At 41.6% G+C, this 25619-nt stretch overlaps 1 protein-coding gene across 6 annotated transcripts in view; it reads right to left on the reverse strand.

Moving 5' to 3' along the window:
* The window catches only part of LOC132378039 (inter-alpha-trypsin inhibitor heavy chain H3-like), a 73136-nt gene extending 47897 nt beyond the window's left edge, over positions 1-25239 (reverse strand). For all 6 annotated transcript variants that reach the window (XR_009506871.1, XR_009506870.1, XM_059944672.1 and 3 more), the window contains exons 1-12: positions 25129-25239; positions 24991-25044; positions 24452-24481; positions 13193-13359; positions 11736-11840; positions 11331-11493; positions 10918-11028; positions 10701-10829; positions 10506-10622; positions 9222-9390; positions 3161-3286; positions 375-556 (exon numbers count right to left, since the gene is read on the reverse strand). Coding sequence is in view for 4 of the 6 variants with exons in the window: in XM_059944672.1 (XP_059800655.1) it covers positions 375-556; positions 3161-3286; positions 9222-9390; positions 10506-10622; positions 10701-10829; positions 10918-11028; positions 11331-11493; positions 11736-11840; positions 13193-13359; positions 24452-24481; positions 24991-25044; positions 25129-25218 (1443 nt within the window). In the remaining 2 variants the exon portion in view is untranslated. The remainder of the gene's footprint in view (positions 1-374; positions 557-3160; positions 3287-9221; positions 9391-10505; positions 10623-10700; positions 10830-10917; positions 11029-11330; positions 11494-11735; positions 11841-13192; positions 13360-24451; positions 24482-24990; positions 25045-25128) is intronic.
* Positions 25240-25619: the final 380 nt, after the last annotated feature.

The following is a 25619-nucleotide window of genomic DNA, read 5'->3' on the forward strand; positions in this document are numbered from 1 at the left end:
CAGGCAGCATCTATAGAAAAGAGTACAGTTTCTGATGAAGGGCCTTGCCCTGAAACGTCGACTATACTCTTTTCCATAGTTGCTGCCTGACCTGCTGAGTTCCTCCAGCATTTTGTGTATGAAGGTTTATGCCACTTTATTTTTCTACAGGTTCATTGGGTCAACTACACTTCATTAATTTTCCCCATATTGATAATATTTACTCAACTCTGTTCCTTTCCTTCTATTTATTCTTTTCAATAAAACAAAGGCAAGCTAGAGAAGTGGCACTGCCTTTTCCTATTACCCACACCCCGTTCATGAATGAGGGGCATGTGATGGAATCTGATTGTAACGGTGAATTTGTCTTTGCTTTGGGTTTGGCGATTACCTACCTGGAGCTGTAAAGCTGCATCTGAATCAGCATAAATAACTCTGGCCACGCCATCATTATCCAGTGCTATTTTCTCCAGAAAATTGTAATCAACGTCAAAACCAAAACCAAGGCAGTACAAGCTGTACCTGTCCCTTATGGCATTTTTGACATTGATTTGGATTTTTGCTGGGTCTATTTCACCTGTATTAAAATAAAGTTACCTGCTTAGCAGCACTAATATTCCTCTTAACACTGGTTTTAATTACATCTTCATAAGACAGAAATAATTCTACACAAATTAAAAACAATCTTCTTTTATGTATTTCATTTTATAACCAATTATAAAACATGAATAGATTCAGATTCCAAGTTTCCTTCATTTATTGGTGTACAAAGGCAGTTAAAAACCTAGTCAAGAAGAAAAGAAAAGCTTACAAAAGGTTCAAAAACTAGGTAATGATAGAGATCTAGAAAATTATAAGGCTAGCAGGAAGGAGCTTAAGAATGAAATTAGGAGCACCAGAAAGGGCCACGAGAAGGCCTTGACGAGCAGGATTAAGGAAAACCCCAAGGCATGGTACAAGTATGTTAAGAACAAGAGGATAAGACATAAGAGAATATGACCAATCAAGTGTGACAGTGGAAAAGTGTGAATGGAACCAGAGGAGAGAGCAGAGGTATTTAATGAAAACTTTGCTCCAGTATTCACGAGGAAAAGAATCTTGGCAATTGTAGGGATGACTTATAGTGGACTGAAAAGCTTGAGAATGTAGATATTAAGAAAGAGGATGTGCTGGAGCTTTTGGAAAGCATCAAGTTGGATAAGTTGGCGGGACCAGACAAGATATACCTCAAGGCTACTGTGGGAGGTGAGGGAGAAGATTGCTGAGCCTCTGGCAATGATCTTTGTATCATCAATGGTGATGGGAGAGGTTCTGGAGGATTGGAGGGTTGTAGATGTTGTTCTCTTATTCAAGAAAGGGAGTAAAGGTAACTCAGAAAATTATAGATCAGTGAATCTTACTTCAGTTGTTGGCAAGTTGATGGAGAAGATCCTGAGAGGCAGGATTTATGAACATTTGGAGAGAAATAATATGATTAGTAGTCAGCATGGCTTTGTCAAGGGCAGGTCGTGCCTTACGAGCCTGATTGAATTTTTTGAGGATGTGACTAAACACATTGATGAAGGTAGAGCAGTAGATGTAGTGTATATGGATTTCAGCAAGGCGTTTGATAAGGTACCCCATGCAAGGCTTATTGAGAAAGTAAGCTGGCATGGGATCCAAGGAGACCTTCCTTTTTGGATCCAGAACTGGCTGGCCCACAGAAGGCAAAGAGTGGTTGTAAACAGGTTATATTCTGCGTGGAGGTCGGTGACCAGTGGTGTGCCTCAGGGATCTGTTCTGGGACCCCTTCTCGTTGTGATTTTTATAAATGACCTGGATGAGGAAGTGGAGGGATGGGTTAGTAAATTTGCTGATGACACAAAGGTTGGGGGTGTTGTGGATAGTGTGGAGGGCTGTCAGAAGTTACAGTGGGATATTGATAGGATGGAAAACTGGGCTGAGAATTGGCAGATGGAGTTCAACCCAGATAAGTGTGAGGTGGTTCATTTTGGTAGGTAAAATATGATGGCAGAATATAGTATTAATGGTAAGACTCCTGGCAGTGTGGAGGATCAGAGGGATCTTGGGGTCTGAGTCCATAGGACACCTCAAGCTACTATGCAGGTTGACTGTGTGGTTAAGAAGGCATACAGTGAATGGTCCTTCATCACCATGGGATTGAGTTTAAGATCCGAGAGGTAATATTGCAGCTATATAGGACCCTGGTCAGACCCCACTTGGAGTACTGTGCTCAGTTCTGGTTGCCTCACTACAGGAAGGACATGGAAACCATGGAAGCAGCACAGAGGAGATTTACAAGGATGTTGCCTGGATTGGGGAGCATGCCTTATGAGAATGGGTTGAGTGAACTCAGCCTTTTCTCCTTGGAGCAAAGGAGGATGAGAGGTGGCCTGATAGAGGTGTACAAGATAATGAGAGGCTTTGATCGTGTGGATAGTCAGAGGCTTTTTTCCAGGGCTGAAATGGCTAACATGAGAGGGCACAGTTTTAAGGTGCTTAGAAGTAGGTACAGAGGAGATGTCAGGGGTAAGATCTTAACACAGAGAGTGGTGAGTGTGTGGAATGGGCTGCCGGTGACGATGGTGGAGGTGGATACAATAGGGCCTTTTAAGAGACTCCTTGATAGGTACCTGGAGCTTAAATAAATAGGTACCTGAGGCAATTTCTAAAGTAAGTACATGTTTGGCACAGCATTGTGGGCCGAAAGGCCTGTATTGTGCTGTAGGTTTTCAATGTTTCTATTTTTTATGTGTAATATGCAATGTACAAGTTTAGAAAATTAGTAAATCATCAATAACAAGATTGTTGTTGCTTAGATGTTTAGTGGTATCTCGTAGGGTTTTCATGGCAAGAGACAGAAGTAGATTGCCAGGCCTTTCTTCCACGCAGATACAGCTGCTACCCAGGTCGGGACCCGGCTGGGTCTGAACTCAGGATCATCTGCCTTGAATTCCAGTGCTGATGCCACTACACCACCAGCCAGCCAATAACAAGATAACTATGACAATAATTAAGTTCAGGTTAACATCTACATTTCCAAAATGACGAACAAGAAGTCTTGACATAACAAATACTAAACATGTTTCCACTCTTTCCTAAAAGCCATCCGTTAGGATTTTATATAGTATTTGTGAATTCTGATTATTCCAACTGTTTTGCACGGCGTTTTTGAACTAACCTACACTTGGATCACCATCAGTTAAGAGAATTATCATGGACACACTTTTTTCAGGCAGTTGCTTTTGCTTGTGAGCTGTGTCCAGAAGAGTTACAGCAAGGAGCAGAGAATCATTGATATTTGTTTCTGAAACAAACATATTTAAAAAAATAATTAGTTTGAGCAATGGATATCTTAAACAAATTTATATCTGGAAAATGTGGTGAAAATACTTCTCTGGAAACAAGGTTAAAATGGATATCCCAAACATGGGAAAAATAAACTAATTCTAAAGAGTTACTATCCTTGTCAGCAAGTTACTATTTAACCAAGAATGACACAAAGTAAAATTGAAATAAATGGAAATGAGAAGATAAACATTCTGTTGACTGAAGTCAAACTTAGTTGTAAGGAACATAGTTGAAACTTGAAGATGACAAATCAGTTCAGCCCCAGCAAATCATTTCAGGGGTTCCTCAAAGTAGAAACCAAGGCCCAACCAACATCAGCTGCTAATGAAGCAGACTGGTCACATACAACAAACCACTCGGGCTTGCAATGAAGTGCAAAATAATATTTGGGTTTCACAACTGCTTGACAATGGATGTTTCTAAAAATTCTAAGTAAATATTAATATTTTGGTGGCTGCAGGTGAACTGAAAACCTTCCTCCTTCCTCTCAGAACTAAATACTTCCTACTCCTTTAGGTCAGGAAGCTTAGACACATTTCCTTCAATATCCCCACATTGACAACTTTGCAGCTTTGGGTTTATATGGGAATCTCATGTTCTTGAACATGTGTCTGTCTCCAGCTAAATTAAAATCTGGGAGTAATGCCTTGCCTGTACATTGTTTCCTTTAAACTGTAGTACAGGACCTGAAGGACCTGTGCATATTCCTGTACCCCAGTGTTACAAAGTGACAGTCAAGTACTCTTGTTAAAGGTTGATCAACCTGTACTGCACTCTATGCTTATTCAATAACAAAGCTGCATCCAGCAAATCTATACCCATGCTATGTCAGCCCTATGTCCACTGATATGGTAAGCTGGATCCAAAGCTAGATGGACTTGAATCCACAAGATCTAACTGGGACAGACTTGGTTTGTGTGATTCATGGTGCCAGACCCAGGCTGATTCTTAAAGTCCTTGGCATTATCTTCATCAAAACCTACCTACTAACATATTTGGCTTATTATTATTCAGAAGTTTAAATGAGTAAACCATGACAATACACACAAAATGCTAGTGGAACACAGCAGGCCAGGCAGCATCTATAGGGAGAAGCGATGTCGACGTTTCGGGCCGAGACTCTTTGTTAGGACTAACTGAAAGGAAAGATAGTAAGAGATTTGAAAGTAGGAGGGGGAGGGGAAAATGTGAAATGACAGGAGAAGACCGGAGGGGGTGGGGTGAAGCTGAGAGCCAGACAGGTGATTGGCAAAAGGGATACAGAGCTGGAGAAGGGAAAGGATCATGGGATGGGAGGCCTAGGGAGAAAGAAAGGGGGATGGGAGCACCAGAGGGAGATGGAGAACAGGCAGAGTGATGGGCAGAGAGAGAAAAAAAACTAAATATGTCAGGGATGGGGTAAGAAGGGGAAGAGGGGCATTAACAAAAGTTAGAGAAGTCAATGTTCATGCCATCAGGTTGGAGGCTACCCAGCCGGTATATAACCTGAGTGTGGCTTCATCTTGACAGTAGAGGAGGTCATGGATAGACATATCAGAATGGGAATGGGACATGGAATTAAAATGTGTGGCCACTAGGAGATCCTGCTTTTTCTGGTGGACCGAGCGTAGGTGTTCAGCGAAACAGTCTCCCAGTCTGCGTCGGGTCTCACCAATATATAAAAGGCCACACCGGGAGCACTGGACACAGTATACCACACCAGCTGACTCACAGGTGAAGTGTCGCCCCACATGGAAGGACTGTCTGGGGCCCTGAATGGTGGTGAGGGAGGAAGTGTAAGGGCAGGTGTAGCACTTGTTCCGCTTGCAAGGATAAATGCCAGGAGGGAGATCGGTGGGAAGAGATGGGGGGGATGAATGGACAAGGGAGTCGCGTAGGGAGCAATCCCTGTGGAAAGCAGAAAGGTGGGGAGGGAAGGATGTGCTTGGTAGTGGGATCCCGTTGGAGGTGGTGGAAGTTACGGAGAATTATACGTTGGATCCGGAGGCTGGTGGGGTGGCAGGTGAGAACAAGGGGGACCCTACCCCGAGTGGGGTGGTGGACAGATGGGGTGAGGGCAGATGTGCGGGAAATGGGAGAGATGCATTTGAGAGCAGAGTTGATGGTGGAAGAAGAGAAGCACCTTTGTTTAAAAAAGGATGAAATCTCCTTTGTCCTGGAATGAAAAGCCTCATCCTGAGAGCAGATGCAGTGGAGATGGAGGAATTGTGAGAAGGGGATGGCATTTTTGCAGGAGACAGGGTGGGAAGAGGTATAGTCCAGGTAGCTGTGAGAGTCTGTAGGCTTATAGTAGATATCAGTAGATCGGCCGTCTCCAGCGATGGAGACAGAAAGATCAAGAAAGGGGAGGGAGGTGTCAGAAATGGACCAGGTAAATTTGAGGGCAGGGTGAAAGTTGGAGGCAAAGTTAATGAAGTCGATGAGCTCAGCATGCGTGCAGGAGGCAGCGCCAATGCAGTCGTCGATGTAGCGAAGGAAAAGAGGGGGATAGATACCGGTATAGGCTTGGAACGTGAGAATAGCATGGCAGAAAAGAGGTCAGGCAGGGTATTGTACAGTCACTGTGAAAAAATCAAGCCTTACCAAACACTTCAAGATTGAAGTTTATTTTTCACATTAACTGCCAACACACCAAAGGGGCAGCCCATAAGTGTCAGCACAAATTCTGGCACCAAAATAACAGCGGGGTTCAGCAGAACAACTCAGACCCAACAAAACAACAGTAGCAAAACCAGCCTTCCTCCGGCGCTCCTACCCGCACACATACAGTCTTCCAACCCCAAGACGGCCCACTGTCCACCAAGTACAAGGCTTGACAGGAGCTTGAAGGAATACTCTTCAGCAGGCAATTCCAACATTAATCAAGAAGTATGACTACATATGGATAAAATAATTTGTTTGACTGGTAACTCACTCATTACCTTAAACATTCTGTGTTCCACCAACCAATCAACTAGTCTGTAGCTCAAATTATATGAAAAGTCTGGCAATTTACCAAGACTCTTCAAAACCATCTCCCAGATTTCAGATATCAACCAGCTAAGCTAGGGGTACATAATTTTTTGGACTTTCAGGGCCAATTTCGGGTTGGTGCAGAAGGCTGTGAACTACACTGTTGATGGGACCTCCAGGCCTGTGACATCAAATCGCAAACATATAAAGAGAGTACCATAAAATTGCAACAAGGAGGAAGATTAGGAATGAATGGTGGAACAATCTTGAAGGGCAGATGTCTCTTAGCTCTTAGGTTCTGATATATCATGCAGTACACTACTGGTACCAAACTGTACCAGTCTCTGCTGTTCCTTTGGGTTCATCAGACAGGGGAGCTTGCTGTGTGGGCAGCAGCTTGCTCTCCATATTACACTGCCCAAGCTTGCATATCTAGACAGCTAGGATGCAACATCCATGGTCAGCTCTGACCAGTCGAGGCCTCAGAACCAGGATTACTTGGCATATTAAGTATAATCAGCCCAGAGCAGTGAATCGTCTCTCTCATGGTTACGCATCCCTGAGAAGAAATGGATTTTGTAAATTGTTTCCTATTATTTTAGGTGTTTGAATATGTTACTCATATATCAAAGAGGGCTCTGTTCCCAACCATCATCTACAATCACTGCAATCACATCATCTACAATCACAAACCCTTATTTTAGCAGATTACCTTTAAAGTTCAGCTGAAGAAAATTTGGAATTACAGTACAGGAAAAACTAACCCATGTTTACAAAGATCTTATTTTGCCCTTAGACACTTCAAGGTACCTTACAGAGAATGGATTACTTTTACACTGTCATTATTAAGTTGAACTGGAAATTTCAGCAGCTCATTTGCATACATCAGGATGCAGCAAAACAGCAAATGGATCAAAGCTCAACAAGTCTGTTCATGGTGTTGAGAAAGTGAAGCGCTCGGGTCTGGACAACATTCTCTGAATAGCGCCAGGAGCATTTTCACATCTAAAGAGTCGTGAATATTTAAAATCTTGCACTCCAACTCTGATTGCCTATTGTAGCAATCTCACAAACACTGCGCTAACGTTTCTTTGAGTTCGTGTGTGAGCAGTCATGGAAAAATTACAACACAGAAACAGCTCCTTCAGCCTATCCAGCACCCATGTAAAGTCCCATCAACAAGATTAGGAGCCAAGAAGCAAGTGATGGATTTCTGTTTGCTTTTGCCTTTCTGAATGAAGAGGGACTGTGGAGACCTCACTCATCCTGTCAGCTGGGAGCTGGTTTTCTCTGATGCCTAGCCCTTGGGTGCAGAGGCATCAGATAAGACAGAGCAAGGAATGTAGGTAATTTAGAAGGAGTGATTAAATAGAAAGCTTTAGCAAAAGTATATACTAGACAATGAATTGCATTCCAATACTTCAGGAAAACTCGATAATCTATTTAGAGAAGCTAATGCTTCAGCTTGGGTGGCAGGGTGCAGATATGTCTCTACCAAAGGGGGTGGAAGGCACTCCTTCCCTCCACTAGCCTGCAGGTCACCCTTGGACAAGTTAGCGCCCGCTTAGCCCCCTCCCCGCCTCCAATCTGGATCATGTGAACCCATGGGAGCAAGTGTGGATGGTTGTATGGGCAGCTGGTGCATTTCACGAGTCCTGGTTATGTGATCACTGACACCAGGTAGACAACCTCAAGTGTATTGATAATAGCTGAGGTCATCAATTTTGTAAAAACACTGCCCAGAAGAAGGCACTGGAAAACAAATCTGCAGAAATATTTGCCAAAAGCAATCATGGTCTGGAGACTCTGTGCATTATGATGATGATGATGAACATTGTCATCATGAGTCCAGAGTGTGAACTGAAGGTCAGCAGGGCAAACGGAGCGTACAGTTAGGATGGGGTAGGAACAGTGGGCTCGGTGTTAACTTGTAGTAGGGGTTGGGAACACTGGAACGTGGAAATGTGCGTGGCTGGAGTCAGAGTCAACGATGCTTGTAAGCTGTGGCTTCTTTTGTCAAGCTGGAACTCTTTGAGATCCATTTCCTACTTCCTTTAAAATCACCAGAGCTTGGTACTTGGTCCTCATGAAACTGAAAGGTATTAAAGAGTGTAATGAAAGCATGGAATACATACACAACACTGGAAGAACTCAGCAGGTCAGGCAGCATCCGTGAGAAAAGAGTAGCCAACGTTTCGGGCCAAGATCCGTTATCGGGCCTTGCTAATAAAGGGTCTCGGCCTGAAACGTTGGCTACTCTTTTCTCACAGATGCTGCCTGACCTGCTGAGTTCTTCCAGCGTTGTGTACGTATTCTTTGATCCACAGCATCTGCAGTTGTATTTTTGTGTAATGGAAGCATGTTGGGATATTAATAGGAATAATATCCAATATTCCAGGAGATTGCTACTCAGGACCTCTAATGTCCTGAGAGTGCCAGATTACTGGAGTTTTACAGTGTTCCCAGCAAATGTTTAATCCTTTGTAATCCTTCATGTAATTACCATCCACACCCTACACCATTTAAAAAATCCACTTTGCTGTAGCACTTTCAAAAACCATGACCTCACCTCCATAATAGAATCATAAGCACAAGTCCATAAGCAAACAAGCACATTCGAACATCACCTAAAGCAAGTAATATCCCATTCTTTGTTGGAAATTTATCATGATCCAAATCTTGAAACTTCCTATTAAACAGAGCTGAAGGATTACCTTCACTAGATGGACTGGGGCTTTTCAAGAAGATGGTTTCCCATCTTTTTCCCAGGGATAGTTATAAATAAACAATCATCATTAAACAATCCATAATTCTCATACTGCACATAAGAATATAAAAAGCTGATGCATTTCAAATTTATGATAGCAATAATTATATTGCTAAACATGCAATTATCTATAATCACATCTTTATTAGTCATGTGGAAAGTATTTCTTTACCTGCCCCCAGCTGCAAGTAGAGGATGTATTTTTTTGCTTGCAGTACATTTTCTGGTGTTGCCTGAACAAAGGAATCTCTCCATGTTTCAATAGTGGAGTCAAAAACGATTAAAGTAAAATGATCCTTTACATCCATATCTCCCAAGATTCTAAAAAATGCAATCTTTGTCTGTAAGTAAGAAAACATTATTCACGTTAGCACCTGAGGTTAACAATATTTCTCCCCTTTTATTGTTCAGCCATGTTAAGAGCTGGAGCAATGATCTGATGCAATTAACCTTCCATTGCAAAGAGTCAAATTATTGAAGGAAAAGCACTCAGTGGAAATTAACACTTATGTTGAGCTCACCAGCTGCAAATCCTAATCCTGCAATCAGATGTTGGACTCAATTTAAACGCTAATGTCAGTCTTGCGACAAGTCGAAGGTTTAGTAAAATAGGCATAATCTGTAGAAATAGTACTAGTAAATGTTGTAACTGTGATCACAGTAACTGGTGATATAAAAAGATTTATTCATCACGATAAGCAGACACTCTTCTTGGTTGTCTCCCATACAAAAGTACATCACATTTTCAATCCCTTAAGATCAAAGGTCACGGTAAGCAATTCAATACAATTCCAATAGTTACAATGACATTGATTACTTTGATACTTTAGGTTGACAATTCTTGCTTTGGATTACACAGCTACAGCAGCTACAGTGGGAAACGCTTCTGAATATTCAAACACTTTTGCTGGGACAAAGTAATTCATATGGATGGTCTAAACAGAGATTCTAGGTACCCAAAATTAATGTTGCTAGGAGTACACAAATCGCCCAATTATTGATTGCCTATACCTTTGATATGCTAAATGACAGCATCTGTCTAGTCTGTCAGCCTAAACTCAAGTCACAAAGGTACAAAATAACTTAGCCAGAGCTGCCTGATTTGATTCCGGCCATTTAACATTACCCTATTGTCTTACATTGGCTGATGTATATGAGAAAGTCTCATGGTCACTTCACTTTGTAAACTCTATCTCTTAGCGGCCATCAGTCTGTGCTCTCTATTTTCAAAGCTGTACTGATTAAGGTTTGCAATTTACATTAAGAACTGAAGACTAGTTCTTGTTTATTATTGCCTGCTATATTCACTTAACTCCAGAATACTCCCAAACAAAAAAGACATTGAGGTATCTTTCAGAATAAGAACGGCCATTTTAAAATAAAGAATATACATAAATAAATGAAAATGTTTAAATTAATTTAGTTATCTCAATATCGATTAAGCAAATTGAAATACCTGCGTAAATTTGAGGCCACGCATGGAGAAACTGCGATCTATCACGAAGACGACATTTTTAGGCACTCTTGGAAGATTTGTAGGTGCAAAATGATGGACAAAGTATCCATTTACAATCTGAAATGAGTTATATAATCAGCAAAAAGTTATACAACATGGAGAAGTCAAACCCCTTTCCAAATGGCATCCATTCACCTGTATGTCATCACTAGACAGGTCTCTATTGACATCATACTGTAAGATGAAGTCTCCATCCAACAACGTTTCACCACAGTCAGGACATCTGCGCTGTTGTTCCAGGGTTGGTTTGAAGGAAACATGTGCCTAAAATGAATTTTAGTTTGATATTAGGTTCTGAAATGCCGGTAAAAGGAACATTAAAGAAAAACCCATCAGGTTTTCAATAGCTTACCTTTGTTTCAGTTATGTTTTTTATCAATGCATTTTCTAATTGTTCCGTTAAAAATGTTGCATGAGCATTAAGGAAAGCAATACCCTTTGGTTCAAAAATATGGGCATCAATCTAAAAAAAACATAATACTAATTTGTTTTCATTATAATGTCAGCATATGCACAGCACGTCATTTGTAAAACAGCAATAATGAAATGCAGATGCTGGAAGTCCGAAACAAAAAAACAGAAAATGCTGGGAACACTCAGCATATGCGGAAAGGGAAACAGAGTTAAAGGGTCTTCAAGATGAAACATTAACCCTGTTTCCCTTTTCTATCAATGCTGCCTAACCTGATAAACGTTCCCTGCATCTCATGTTTCAATTGTTAAAATAGTTTTTGTTTTAGAAAAGTAGTTATTTTACAGACATACCTGAAAATGATTGACAAGCTGCATAGGCTTTATTTTGATAACCATCTCGTATTTCCCCAACTTGCGTTGTAATAGTTCTTCATAAGTTAGTTCAAACACAATTTTTTTGGTTGGTGCAATGTTTATTGACACCTTAAACTTTTCTGTTTTCCTTCCTGATGCTCTTTGTGTGTGAGAACACAAGAAAAGTAAGAAGTGTAGATAACATTGCTATTGGCATTTTGTGCAGTGTCTGAAAATGATTCAGCATTAGAAACTGGAAAGCTTAAAACCCCCCAGCACATTTTGAGAAAGAGTACATTTGCAAATCTTGCTTACAATGCACCATCGTGTGAATTATTTTCACAAACTTCGCAATTCTTTGCCAATTATTTTGAAATTATAGATGTATAACTTAGCTCTTACTTTACCAAACCTGCTGTCTCTCCCCGGGAAACTGTTGCTGCATACTGCTGCTGCGCAGCCTCTTTCTCCTTTACTTCTCCAGTGTATAATACACCATTTATTGTCCTACAGATGAAAGCATCAGAAGAATACATTGTTAAACTAAAAGTGATCTAATTTAATGCTAGTCATACACATGGTCTGAATAGAAGGAAGGACTTTTAAAAAGGAAATTAAGTTCATTTTCCATTATATTCCTCTGTAACTTAATTTGCATGATTGTCATTTTGGGTACTTTACAAAACCTTAACTGCAATGCTTGATGCATCGATTGAAAAATTCAATCACTAAGCAATTTATACTTAATGGCTCTCTGTTTCTTACAAAATAAATACCAATACCATTAGTTTGTAATACGTTTTGGAGGACTCAGCTTTTATTAAGTTCACGTAAAGCTAACGTGGAAGGACAATCAACCAACCCATGAACACTGATTCACTATTTTTGCATTACTTATTTAATTTAATTTTTAAAATATGTATTTCTTATTGTAAGATGTAGTATTTTTAATGCATTGTTGCCATAAAACAGTAATTGCCTAATTCCGCTCCTATGTCTTATGGTATAAAACGAATAAAGTTCAGTTTCCAGTCTCTGCCAAAATATTTCTGTCATAGTTTAGTACCATTTATTGTTTAAATATGCTCCAACCTTGGGATTAAAGGTGACATACATAAAAGTTGTTGTTGTACAATCCCTTCATTTAAAGAAATGCCTCAAAGAAATTGGCTGCAGTCAGCAGTGATCTGTCATTTACAAAGAAGTCTGCTCCCAGGTTATGACATGGTTCCATTCCTGTGACGTGCTTGTAATCCGAAAAGTTTGCAGGTTGTAAATGTGGCTGCAAACTGAATTTCCACACAGCAGAAATGCCTGCAGCTGGTAACACCATTCTGTTGGTTCATATGTATGGGCTCTACCGAAGTTGAGAGCTTGCAGCCTATGGAAGACCTGACCAGAACAGTGAGTGTGCTGTTTTAACTAGATACAGATTTAACAGCTCAACTCATGACAGGCTTCAGGTTTCTACTTTCTGATCACCCATAGTAATCACAAACGAAAAGATGGTGTGAACAAGAGTTTTCACACACTTACAATTGTTACAACAACATAGTTCACAACCACAAGAGGCAAACTGAAAGTGAGAAATTACAACTTCATCTAGATGGCTTTAGCTTCTATTGGCAAAAACACATGAGCTACACATGGTGATCTACACCCAAAAGTGTGAAAGGCATTAAGATTGGTGACAGCAGAATCCACGTCATTGTGTTTTTTCAGAAGGCCATTGGCCACTATGTTTCTGAAAGAAAGGGAATTAATATTAGCTACCATTAACCAAAACTAAAAAATGGGTATAAGAATGAGCTCATTTTAAACTCTACTTTGCCAGTTGGGAGGTTGTAGCAGACACCCACATGGTAAAGTTAGTGATGAAAGCAGTCCTGGGCAGTTCAACTTCGAAGAGTGCCTCCCTGGATCTAGATGCCCGGTTTATAACTCGACTTGTTATGACATTGTGAGCAAATCGAGATGTAACTTTTGAATCAATCTTCAAGCTATAGACTTCAACATCTCCACGATCCTGAAGAAATAAAGGAAATACAATTGGAATTGAGGAACTGCAATGTATTGTTCTATTATGAATAAAGATGTTTACAAAGATTCATTCATACTTGATCTCAGTGGATCATTTTATATCATACTTACTGGTCTCAAATGAACCCGTAAGAAGACTTTCCAGTCGAAGAGCTTAAAGAGTAATAATCATGGTGTTGTACAGATACGAGCACTTTGGCTTGCAATATCCATGCTGATCTTTTGCCCATCTACATGAATTCCATTTGCCTGCTGCATCTTCCAAGGCCTTACTTATTTAAATGTTTGTCTAAATGACTCTTGAATGTGGTAATTGATGGAATCACCTTATATGGCAGACAGTACCAATTATCCATCAGTCTCTATATTTAAAAAAATGTTCTCAATTCCCTTTTAAACTCATTCGTCACACCTCAAACCTTTTCCCTCTTGCTTCTCTACTTCTATGGGGAAAGAAGATACTGCCTATCAACACTATCTGTGCACCTTATAGGTTTATGTACCACTATCAAATCATTCTTCAGCCAGTTTTAAAAAAAAGCACAGCCTGTCCAATCTCAACATTAACTAAAGCCATCCAGTCCAGGCTGAACCTGATGAATCTGCTCTGCACCCAGCAAAGCCACATCTTCCTACCATGTGGCAAACAGAAGTTGACATTCTACTCCAATTGACGCCTAACCAGTGCTTTGTGTTCTATGTAGTGCCATGAAATCCATCCACAATGCATCTGAGATTGTCATTCAACAAAAGAAAATCAACCCAATCATCACATTGGTAGGAAGGCTCTCCTATCTGCAATAGACTTGGATACCAACTCTATTTTGCATAAGCCACAACAGACAGCCCAGATCACTGCTCTGACTTTGGCTGGATTGCTGTCTAAACCTGAACTGTCTTAACCACTGAGCATCCTCGTGGTCTAAGTAAACTGCTCATAACTATGACTTTCTTCTCCAGTAAATATTTCCTCACTTTTCCTCCCACAGCTCTTGAGAAATTAATGTTCATACTAAGACAATAAAAATTTCCATCTTGATTTTAGATTCAGAATTTTGATTTCACATTTTAACAGTTGGAAGACCAAAGCAGAACACAGACACCTTCACTTTTTGGATGTAGTTTTGTTTTCTATACTAAGTTATCAAGTAAGTAAATAGCAGAGGTTAAAAACTACCGCCAAGAAAACTCACTTAATTCCAATTATGTAGAACCATAAAAGAAATCTAAAAACCCCTGTACTGTTCTCTTTCTGTCAGCAACATCTATCTACCACACATTTAATAACAGTGCACACTGTTAGGACTTTTAATGAATATTTCTCCTCAGTGTTTACTGAAGAAGTTAACCATAGTTGTTCAACAGGTTAGCGTAAGAGCTGGGGATGTTTTGGACAATATTCGTATTACCAGAGAGGAGATTGTTGCAGCCTTATAGAGCATTAAGTTGAATAAATCCCAAGACCTGGCTGAGTGTGTCCTCAGACTCAGTGGGAGGCTAGAAAAGAAAAAGGCAAGGTCTTTGCAGAGATATTTGCTTCATCATTAACCACTGGTGAAATTCCTGAAGACAGGTAGGTGACTAATGTCATTCTGTTGTTTTAGAAGAGTAGCAAGGCAAAGCTGGGCAACTACAGGCTGGTGAGCCTGACATCAGTAGAGGGTAAGGATCTACTTGGACAGATAGAGTTTGATTAGGAGGAGTCAACATTGGTTTGTGCATGTAAAGTTGTGCTTGGTGAAAATGGTAGATGAGACTATAGCAGTAGATGTAGTCTATTTGGACTTTAGCAAGGATTTCGACTGGTTCCCCATTGTTGGCTGATGTCAAGGAATTCAGAGAGAGCTAGTTATAAAATTGGCTCTGAGGTAGAAAACAGAGGAGGGTGACTGAAGATTGGTTTTTGGAATCTTCGTGTGCCATAGGAGTCAGTGCTATACCCTTGTAATTTGTTATATATAAAAATTATCTGAATACAAATGTACAAGGCTGAATAAGTAATGTTTGTGGATTACTCTAAATTTGGAGGTATTGTTGACAGTGAAGAAAAGTGTTGTAGAATGCATGGGAATCTTCATCAATTCATGAAGTCCACTGGGGAATGGATTTCAATACAAGTAAGTATGGGGCAATATGTTTGGAAAGTTAAATGAGCATAGGACTGATACTACGATTGGCAGGGCACTAGGGAGTGTAAAAGAACAAAGGGAGCTATGAGCATAGTTCACTGAAAGCAATGTCACAGGTAGAAAGATTGGTGAAAAAGTCATTTAGCACACTGGCCATCACCAGTCGGGGCAATAGTATAGGAGCTGGGAAATTATGTTGCAATTTTTAAGTCCGCATTTGGTATTTTGTGTACTTTTGGTATTGTAAGACCATTAGATATAGGAGCAAAAATTAGACCATTTGGCCCACCAAGTCTACTCCACCATTGCATCATGGCTGATCCAACTTTCTTTTCAGCCCCAGTCTCCTGCCTTCTCCCTATATCCCTTCATGCCCTGACCAATCAACAATCTAACAACCTCTACCTCAAATATACATAAAGACTTGGCCTCACCAGCTGCCCATGGCACAGAATTCTACTGACTCACCACTCTCTGGCTAAAGGAATTCCTCCTCATCTCTGTTATAAAATGATGCCCTTCCGAGGCTGCGAGCTCTGGTCTGGGATTTTCCCACCATAGGAAACATCCTCTCCACATTCACTCTAGCAAGGCCTTTCACCATCCAATAGGTTTCAATGTGGTCAGCCCTCATTCTTCTGAATTCCAGTGATTACAGGCCTAGAGTCATCAAATGCTCTTCATATGACAAGCCATTCAATCCTGGAATCATTTTTGTAAATTTCCTTTGAATTCTCGCCATTTTCAGCACATCCTTTCAAAGGGGCCCAAACCTTCTCACAATACTCCAAATGTGTCCTCACTGGTGCTTTATTAAGTTTCAACATTACATCCTTGTTTTTACATTCTAGTCCTCTTGAAATGAATGCTAACATTGTATTTGCCTTCCTCGCCACACATTCAACCTGCAAATGAACCTTTAAGCGATCCTGCACAAGGACTCTGAAGTCCCTTTACACCTCAGTTTTTGCGCTTTCTCTCCATTTAGAAAACAGTCAACCCTTTCATTTCTTCTAGCAAAGTGCATGACCATACATTTCCCAACACTGTATTCCATTTGCCATTTCTTTGCCCATACTCTGAATCTGTAGTCTTCCATAGTGTCTCTACTTCCTCAAAACTGCCTGCTTCTCCACCTATCTTCAAATTGTCTGCAAACTTTGCAACAAAGCCATCAATTTCCTCATCCAAACCATTGACATATAACGCAAAAAGGAATGGTGCCAACAGACTCATCTGGATCACGATTAATCACCAGCAGCTAACCAGCGAAGGTTCCCTTTATTCCCACTCTGCCTCCTACCAATCAGCCACTACATTATTCATCCTAGAGCTTTTCCTGTAATACCATTTGTAATAGCAAGGACTCGTAGCTTGTTAAGCGGCCCATGTGTGGCACCTTGCCAAAGGTCTTCTGAAAATCTAAGTACACAACATCAACCAATTTTTCTTTGCCTATCCTTTTTGTTATGTCTTCAAAGAATTCCAACAGATTTGTCAGGCAAGACTTTCTCTTGAGGAAACCATGCTGAATATGGCTAACTACTGAGGTCAGACTAATTGGCCTATAGTTTCCTTTCTTCTGCCTCTCTCCTGTCTTGAAGAGTGGAGTGACATTTGAAATTTTCCAGTCTTCCGGAACCATTCCAGAATCTTGTGATTTTTTGAAAGATCATTACTAATGCATCCATGATCTCTTGAATTGAATTGACTTTATTTCTTACATCCTTCACATACGTGAGTAAAAATCTTTACATTACATCATCTAAATGTGCAATGTGCAATCATAGTAGTTTATAATAAATAGAACAGTCAATGTCATATAGAGTACACTCAAATCAGTGTGAGTTCATCAGTCTGATGGCCTGGCGGAAGAAGCTGTCCCAGAGCCTGTTGGTCCTGGCTTTTATGCTGCGGTACTGTTTCCTGGATGGTAGCAGCTGGAATAGATTGTGGTTGCGATGACTCAGGTCCCCAATGATCCTACGGGCCTTTTTTTCACACCTGTCTTTGTAAATGTCCTGAATCGTAGGAAGTTCACAACAGTAGATGTGCTGGGCTGTCCACAACATTCTCTGCAGAATCCTGTGATTGAGGGAAGTACAGTTCCCATACCAGGCAGTGATGCAGCCAGAAAGGATGCTCTCAATTGTGCTGCTGTAGAAAGTTCCTAGGATTTAGCCATACCAAACCTCCTCAACTGTCTGGGGTGAAAGAGGTGCTGTTGTGCCTTTTTCACCACACAGCTGGTATGTACAGGCCACGTGAGGTCCTCGGTGATGTGGATGCCAAGAAACTTAAAGCTGTTTACCCTCTCAATCCCAGATCCATCTATGTCAATAGGGGTTACCCCATCTCCATTGCTCCTGTAATCCATAACCAGCTCCTTTGTTTTTATGACATTGAGGGAGAGGTTGTTTTCTTGACACCACTGTGTCAGAGAGATGACTTCTTCCCTTTAGGCCACCTCATTATTGTTTGAGATAAGGCCAATCAATGTATTGTCGTCAATGTAGTAGCAGATTAGAGCTGTGGGTGGTGATATGGTCATGGGTATACAGGGAATAAAGGAGGGGACTCAGTACACAGCCCTGAGGGGCTCCTGTATTGAGAGTCAGAAGGTTGGAGGTGAGGGAACCCACTCCTACAACCAGCTAGCGGTCTGACAGGAAGTCCAGGATCGAACTGCATGAGGCAGGGTCAAGGCTGAGGTCTCTGAGCTTCTTGTCGAGCCTGGATGGAATGATGGTGTTGAAAGCTGAACTGTACCCCAAGAACAGCATTCTTACATCTGGGGTCATCATCATTGTCGTGGCTATCCCTTGAGGTCGAGAATGATGGTCTTTGTTCCATTGATCACAGACTGAAGGCACCTGTGCATGTATTTGTATAACGTGTACTTGATGTTGCACTCCAAGAAGCACACGATACTTCACTAATGAACGAACTGATTCCAATGGCATGGAAATCACAATGATTGGAGCTGATGGATTTATTGCAGCCTTCATCTGCCTTCACAGCCGTTGAGTTCGAAGTAACTTAGTCCGTCTGTTCCACCATTGAGGTCTTTGTCAGGGATCTTGCCCTCAACCTTACCGCCATGGGTGACCCTACCAGGAGCATAGCTCCAGACGGCATCGCTCTCGGGATCGCAGGACCACAGAACCTTCTCCACCACAACAAGGTAACAATCCATGGAGAAGCATCTGGGGTGTAAATCATCTGGTCCTGGTGTCTTATCTACCTTCAAACCTTTCAGTTTCCCAAGAACCTTCTCTCTAGTTACTGACACCTGGAACTTCCACCATACTGCTAGTGTCTTTCACAGTGAAGACTGACACAAGATACTTAATCAATTGTCTGCCATTTCCTTGTCCCCATTATTGCCTCTCCAGCTTTGTTTCCCAGTGGTCCAATATCTACTATAGCCTCTCTCTTACACTTTATATATCTGAAGAAACTTTTGGCATCCTCTTAAATCTTTTCCTTCTCAATGACTTTTTAGTTGCCCTCTGTTGGTATTTAAAAGCTTCCCAATCCTCTAAGTTCCCACTAATTTTTGCTCTATTATATGCCCTTTCTTTAGTTTTTATGTTGGCTTTAACCCCTCTTGTTAGCCATGGCTGTGTCATTTTGTCTTTAAAGTATTTATTTCTTTTTGAGGATGTATATATCCTGTACCTTCCGAATTGCTTCCAGAAATTCCAGCCATTGTTTCTCTGCCGTCATCCCTGCCAGTGTTCTTTTCCAATCAATTTCGGCTAATTCCTCTCTCATGCCTCTGTAATTCCTTTTACTCCATTGTAATATTGATACATCTGACTTTAGCTTCTCCTTAAATTTCAGGGTGAATTTGATCCTAAGGGTTCTTTTACCTTAAGCTCTCTAATCAATTTTGGTTCATTGCACAACACCCAATCCAGAAGAGCTCATCCTCCAGTGAGCTCAATCACGAGCTGCTCTAAAAAGACATCTTGTAGGTGCCCTAGACATTCCCACTCCTGTAATTCAGCACCAACCTGATTTTCCCAATCTCCCCATGACTGTTGTAACATTGCCCTTTTGGCATGTCTTTTCTATTTCCCATTTTTAATTTGTAGGCTGCATCCTTACTTCTGTTTGGGGGTCTGTATACAACTCCCATTAGGGTCTTTTTACCCTTACAGTGCTTTAGCTCTATCTACAATGATGTAACACATTCCAACCCTATGTCACCTTTTCTTAATGATTTGATTTCAATTTTTACCGAGAGAGCAATGCTGCCCCCTCTGCCTTTCTGCCTATTCTTTCAGTCAACAACATCATACCTGCTAATCTGCAACTGTACTGCAAGTTCATCTATCTTATTCTGTATACTGCACGCATTTAGATACAACACCTCCAGCTCTTTTGATTTTGTCCACCTTGTATGTTGCAACTCATCCTGTTGCTAGGGAAATTCTGCCCTATCAGCAGTTTCACCTTACTACACATTGACTCTGTGTAGAAAAGGTGCTGTCAAGCTGGAAAGACTGCAGAGATTTATGAGGATGTTGTCAGCACTAGAGGGCCAAAGTTATAAGGAAGGGTTGGGCTGGCTGGGTCTTTGTTTCTTGAAACGTAGGAGAACAAGCGTGGCACGGTAATGCTTTACAGTACACGTGATTCAGGTTCAATTCCCACATCTGCCTGTAAGGAGTTTGTACATTCTCCCAGCGAGTTTCCTCCGAGTGTTCCTGTTGCCTCCCACAGTCCAAAGGTTGGCAGGTTGGTAGGTTAATTGGTCATTGTCGATTTTCCCGTGATTAGGTTAGGACTAAATCAGGGTTTGCTGGGCAGCGTGGCTCAAAAGGCGGAACCATCTACTCTGCGTTGCATCTCAATCAATTGCTAATTAATTAAGTAGTCATGAGAAGCTTAGTTAAGGTGGATTATTAGAGTATGCTTTTCCAATGTAAGGGAGCTCAAAACTACAGAATATATTTTTAAGAAGAAAGGGGAAAGACCTAAAAGGGAGCCGAGGACAACATTTTCCATGCAGAAAATAAAAACACAAAATGCTGGCAGAACTCAGCAGGCCAGACAGCATCTATGGGAGGAGGTAGTGACGACGTTTCGGGCCGAAACCCTTCATCAGGAGTGAAGTAACATGGAATGGTTTGGGGTGGGGGGGGATAAAGTAGAGAGCTGGGAAGTGATAGGCTGAAGGGAAATGGGCTGGGGGAAGGTGGAGAATTATGGGAAATAAGAGTGAAAGAAAGGTAGGGCTGGGGGAAGATTATAGTGAGGGGGGAAAAAAGAGAAAAAGAACCAGACTAAAATAATAGATAGGGATGGGGGTAAGGGGGGGGGGGGGCAGGGGTATCAACGGAGGTCTGTGAGTTGAATGTTCATGCCGGCAGGTAGGAGGCTACCTAGGCAGGAGATAAGGTATTGCTCCATCGACCTGCGTGTGGCCTCATCTTGACGGTAGAGGAGGCCATGGACAGACATGTCGGAGTGGGAGTGGTCTGTGGAATTGAATTGTGTGGCCACAGGGAGATCCCGCCACTGCTGGAGGACTGAGCGCCGGTGTTCGGCGAAATGGTCTCCCAGTCTGTGGCGGGTCTCCCCAATGTATAAATGGCCACATCGGGAGCACCGGATGCAGTATATCACGCCAGTTGAGTCGCAGTGAAGTGGTGCCTCACCTGAAAGGACTTTCGGGGGCCTGGGATGGTGGTGAGGGAAGAAGTGTGGGGGCAGGTGTAGCACTTCTTCCGTTTGCAGGAAGCAGCACTCACATGCTGAGCTCGTCGACTTCATTAACTTCGCCTCCAACTTTCACCCTGCCCTCAAATTCACCTGGTCTATTTCCGACACCCCACCCCCTTTCTAGATCTTTCTGTTTCTATCTCTGGAGACAGCCTATCCACCAACGTCTTCTAGAAACCTACTAACTCCCACAGCTACCTAGACTATTCCTCCTTCCACCCTGTCTCCTGCAAAAATGTTATCCCTTTCTCTCAATTCCTCCACCGCATCTGCTCTCAGGATGAGGCCTTTCATTCTAGGACAAAGGAGATGTCTTCCTTTTTTAAAGAAAGGGGCTTCCCTTCGTCCACTATCAACTCTGCCCTCCATCGCATCTCCCGTATTTCACGCACCTCTGCCCTCACCCCATCCCCCCGCCAGCCCACCAGGGATAGAGTCCCCTTGGTCCTCACCTATCACCCTACCAGCCTACAGATCCAATGTATAATCCTCCGTAACTTCCGCCACCTCCTACGGGATCCCACCACCAGACACAACTTCCCCTACCCCCCACGCTCAGCTTTCCGCAGGGATCGCTCCCTACGCGACTCCCTTGTCCATTCATCCCCCCATCCCTCCCCACCGACCTCCCTCTGGGTACTCATCCCCGCAAACGGAAGAAGTGCTACACCTGCCCCCACACTTCTTCCCTCACCACCATCCCAGGCCCCAAACAGTCCTTTCAGGTGAGGCACCACTTCACCTGCGAGTCAACTGGCGTGATATACTGTATCCGGTGGCCATTTATACATTGGGGAGACCCGTCACAGACTGGGAGACCGTTTCGCTGAACACCGGCGCTCAGTCCTCCAGCAGTGGCGGGATCTCCCTGTGGCCACACAATTCAATTCCACAGACCACTCCCACTCCGACATGTCTGTCCATGGCCTCCTCTACCGTCAAGATGAGGCCACACGCAGGTCGATGGAGCAATACCTTATCTCCTGCCTAGGTAGCCTCCTACCTGTCAGCATGAACATTCAACTTACAGACCTCCGTTGATACCCCTGCCCCCCCCCTACCCCCATCCCTATCTATTATTTTAGTCTGGTTCTTTTTCTCTTTATTCCCCCCTCACAATAATCTTCCCCCAGCCCTACCTTTCTTTCACTCTTATTTCCCATAATTCTCCACCTTCCCCCAGCCCATTTCCCTTCAGCCTATCACTTCCCAGCTCTCTACTTTATCCCCCCCCCCCCCCGACCATTCCATGTTACTTCACTCCTGATGAAGGGTTTCGGCCCGAAACGTCATCACTACCTCCTCCCATAGATGCTGTCTGGCCTGCTGAGTTCTGCCAGCATTTTGTGTCTTTATTTATTTCCAGCATCTGCAGATTCACTCGTGTTGCCATTTTCCATGCAGAGTGTGGTCAGTATATGGAATGAACTGCCAGGGGAAGCTGTTGAAGCACATACAATAGTATAAGAAAAACTAGAATAGATCAATGGAGGGGCAGGTCTTTTAGGAATACAAGCCAAATGCAGTACATTGTGACTAGCTGAGTGGGCACCATGGTCAGCATGGACTCATTGGGCTGAAGGGCCTGTATTTGTGCTGTAATTCTCTAGGATTATTGCCAAAGGATTAAACTCCATAGGATCAACAGTTTGTTTTTACACAAATTACACTGGCATAAAGGAAAAATAAGAACAAAATAAAAGCAGATGACCTTTCAAGTATTTGTACTTGCTCTAGTTTTCAATATAATTATCCTGATATTTTCCTCTGCACTATATTCCTGTGCTGACTGAATGTTCCTTAGTTATCTTAATATCTAAAAACTATTAATTTTTAAAAATCTTAGACCATAGACTATAAGGCATACTAGCAGAATTTAGTCTGCTTCATCATTCCATCATGGCTGATCCTGGATCCCACTCAACCCCATACACCTGCCTTCTTACTATATCCTTTGATGCACTAACCGATCAGGAAATGATCAACTTCTGCCTTAAATAAACCTACAGACTTGACCTCCAACGCCGTCCATGGCAGAGCATTCCAGTTTCACCACTCTCTGGCTAAAAAAAATTCTCCTTACCTCTGTTCTAAAAGATCACCCCTCAGTTTTGAGACTATGCCTTCTTGTTCTGAATACCCCCACCATAGGAAACATCCTCTCCACATCCACCCTATCTAGTCCTTTCAACTTACGCGAGGTTTCAATGAGATCCCTATCCCTTCTAAATTCCAGTGAGGACAGGCCCAAAGCTGCCAAACACTCTCAAATGTTAGTCCCTTCATTCCTGGAATCACGTGAACCTCATCTGGACTCTCTCCACTGGCAACACATCCTTTCTGAGATATGGGGCCCAAAATTCTTGACAATACTCCAAGTGCAGCCCGACTAGTGCCTAATAAAGGCTTAGCATTATCTCCTTGTTTTTATATTCTGTTCCCCTTGAAATAAATGCCAACATTGCATCTGCCTTCTTTACCACAGACTCAACCTGGAAATTAGGTTTCCGGAAGTCTTGCATGAGGACTCCTAAGTCCCTTTGCATCTCTGATGTTTGAACCTTCTGCCCATTTAGATAATAGTCCGCACTATTGTTCCTTTTACCAAAGTGCATTATCATACATTTCCCAATACTATATCCATCTGCCACTTTTTGCCCATTCTTCCAATTTGTCTATGTCCTGTTGCAATCGCATTGTTCCTCAGCATGATATACCCCTTCATCTTTTTTCGTATCATCCACAAACTTTGCCACAAAGCCATCTACTCCATTATCCAAATCACTGACAAACAATGTGAAAAGTATTGGTCCCAATACTGACCAGAGGAACACCACTGGGTTCTTGAGTATACTTTGCAACTGTATACCACTGGGTTCTTGAGTATACTCTGCAACTAAGTGACCACAGCCCTTTTGGATAAAAGTTTCTAGACATTCGCCACCCTCTGGGTGAAGAAATATTTTCTAATCTGTGCCTTTCATGGCCTCATATTTCAAGCCTCATTCTCGTCATCCCAACTGGGGGAAACATCATCCCAATTTCTTTCTCGTCCAATTCTGTAAGAATTTTATGTTTCAATTAGATCACCTTTCATTCATCTAAGCTTGAGAGAATAATTTCAGAGTGCTTAATAGTGTTACATATGACAAAGCTGCCATTATAGGAATCAATCTAGTGTACTGTTGGTTGAAAGACTTATCAAGGAATACCTACTTTGTATATCGGTCTCCTTATGCTTCTTTTCTAAAACAAAAGGAGTATATATATTAGAACATTGGCTGTTGAGAAGTAAAAGCAATTTTGTTCTGCCTCACATGCAACAGATTCATAGAAAGGGAAACAAGAAATAAAAAGCAATATTATGATTGTGTGTAAAATTAGTTAAAATCCAGGCTATCAATGTTTTAATCTGTGAACGAAACTCAAGTCACACCTAATTAATTAGATCTTCGACCAAATATCAAAAGGAAGTATGGCTACACACATAGTCAATCCTTATTGCTAAAAAGCTAAAGGGATAGGAACTCTGCTTATCACAATATAAGCTACAATATAAGAGGAGAAAAGTCTTCTGGTAAAAGAAGAAACTCATTTTCTGAAGTGTTGGTGGCATTGATTTTGTTCTTAGCTACTACCTATATTAATAATTTCTTAATTTGTTTGAGTCGACATCATAAGTTTGAAGCTGAGAATTAAAAAGCTGAAAAATATTTTACATAGTGTATTATGTTTCCATAGAAGACATATTGTACCTTCAGTAACACTTTTAACGGCTGAAGGCTTGTTGAAAGACTTCCAGACCCAACCTACTTACAAAAATAGATCTATATTAGTCATAGTTACAATTATAGCCAAGTTAGCTGTAATAATTTTTATTAGTTTTACATTACCACAGGGTCTTCTGATTCTGCTATCATAAAATGTGCTGATATTAATGTTGGAAGAGAAAACAGCAAAAGATAAAATAACATCTGCGTCATTTTGAAGAACAGTACTGAAATTCTAACCCCACTGGCTTGTAGCTTTATCTGAACCTCTGTTAATAATGAAACTCATTTACTACTGAGGCAGCCTCAAGGGATTTAAAAACATCTGTTTAACCCTATGTTGTATCTTTCTTCCAGCAATTCTCCAATAATTTTGCTTTGATTTATATCTATAACTGCCAAACATTAGATTGCAAAAAGTATTTTAAAAAACACCACAAAAGGTATTGAAATGAATAAAATATGTTAAAGTACTTTAAAGTGTGAAACACAATTGATCAGAATAACATTAGAAACAGGAGCAAGTATGGACTAGTTGCCCCCTGGAGACTGTTCTGCTATGCATTAAGATCATAGCCAATACAACCTTGGCTTCAGGACCACCATCCACTTTA

This window comes from Hypanus sabinus, chromosome 19 (genome assembly GCF_030144855.1).
Source record: "Hypanus sabinus isolate sHypSab1 chromosome 19, sHypSab1.hap1, whole genome shotgun sequence".
NCBI classification, from domain to species: domain Eukaryota; kingdom Metazoa; phylum Chordata; class Chondrichthyes; order Myliobatiformes; family Dasyatidae; genus Hypanus; species Hypanus sabinus.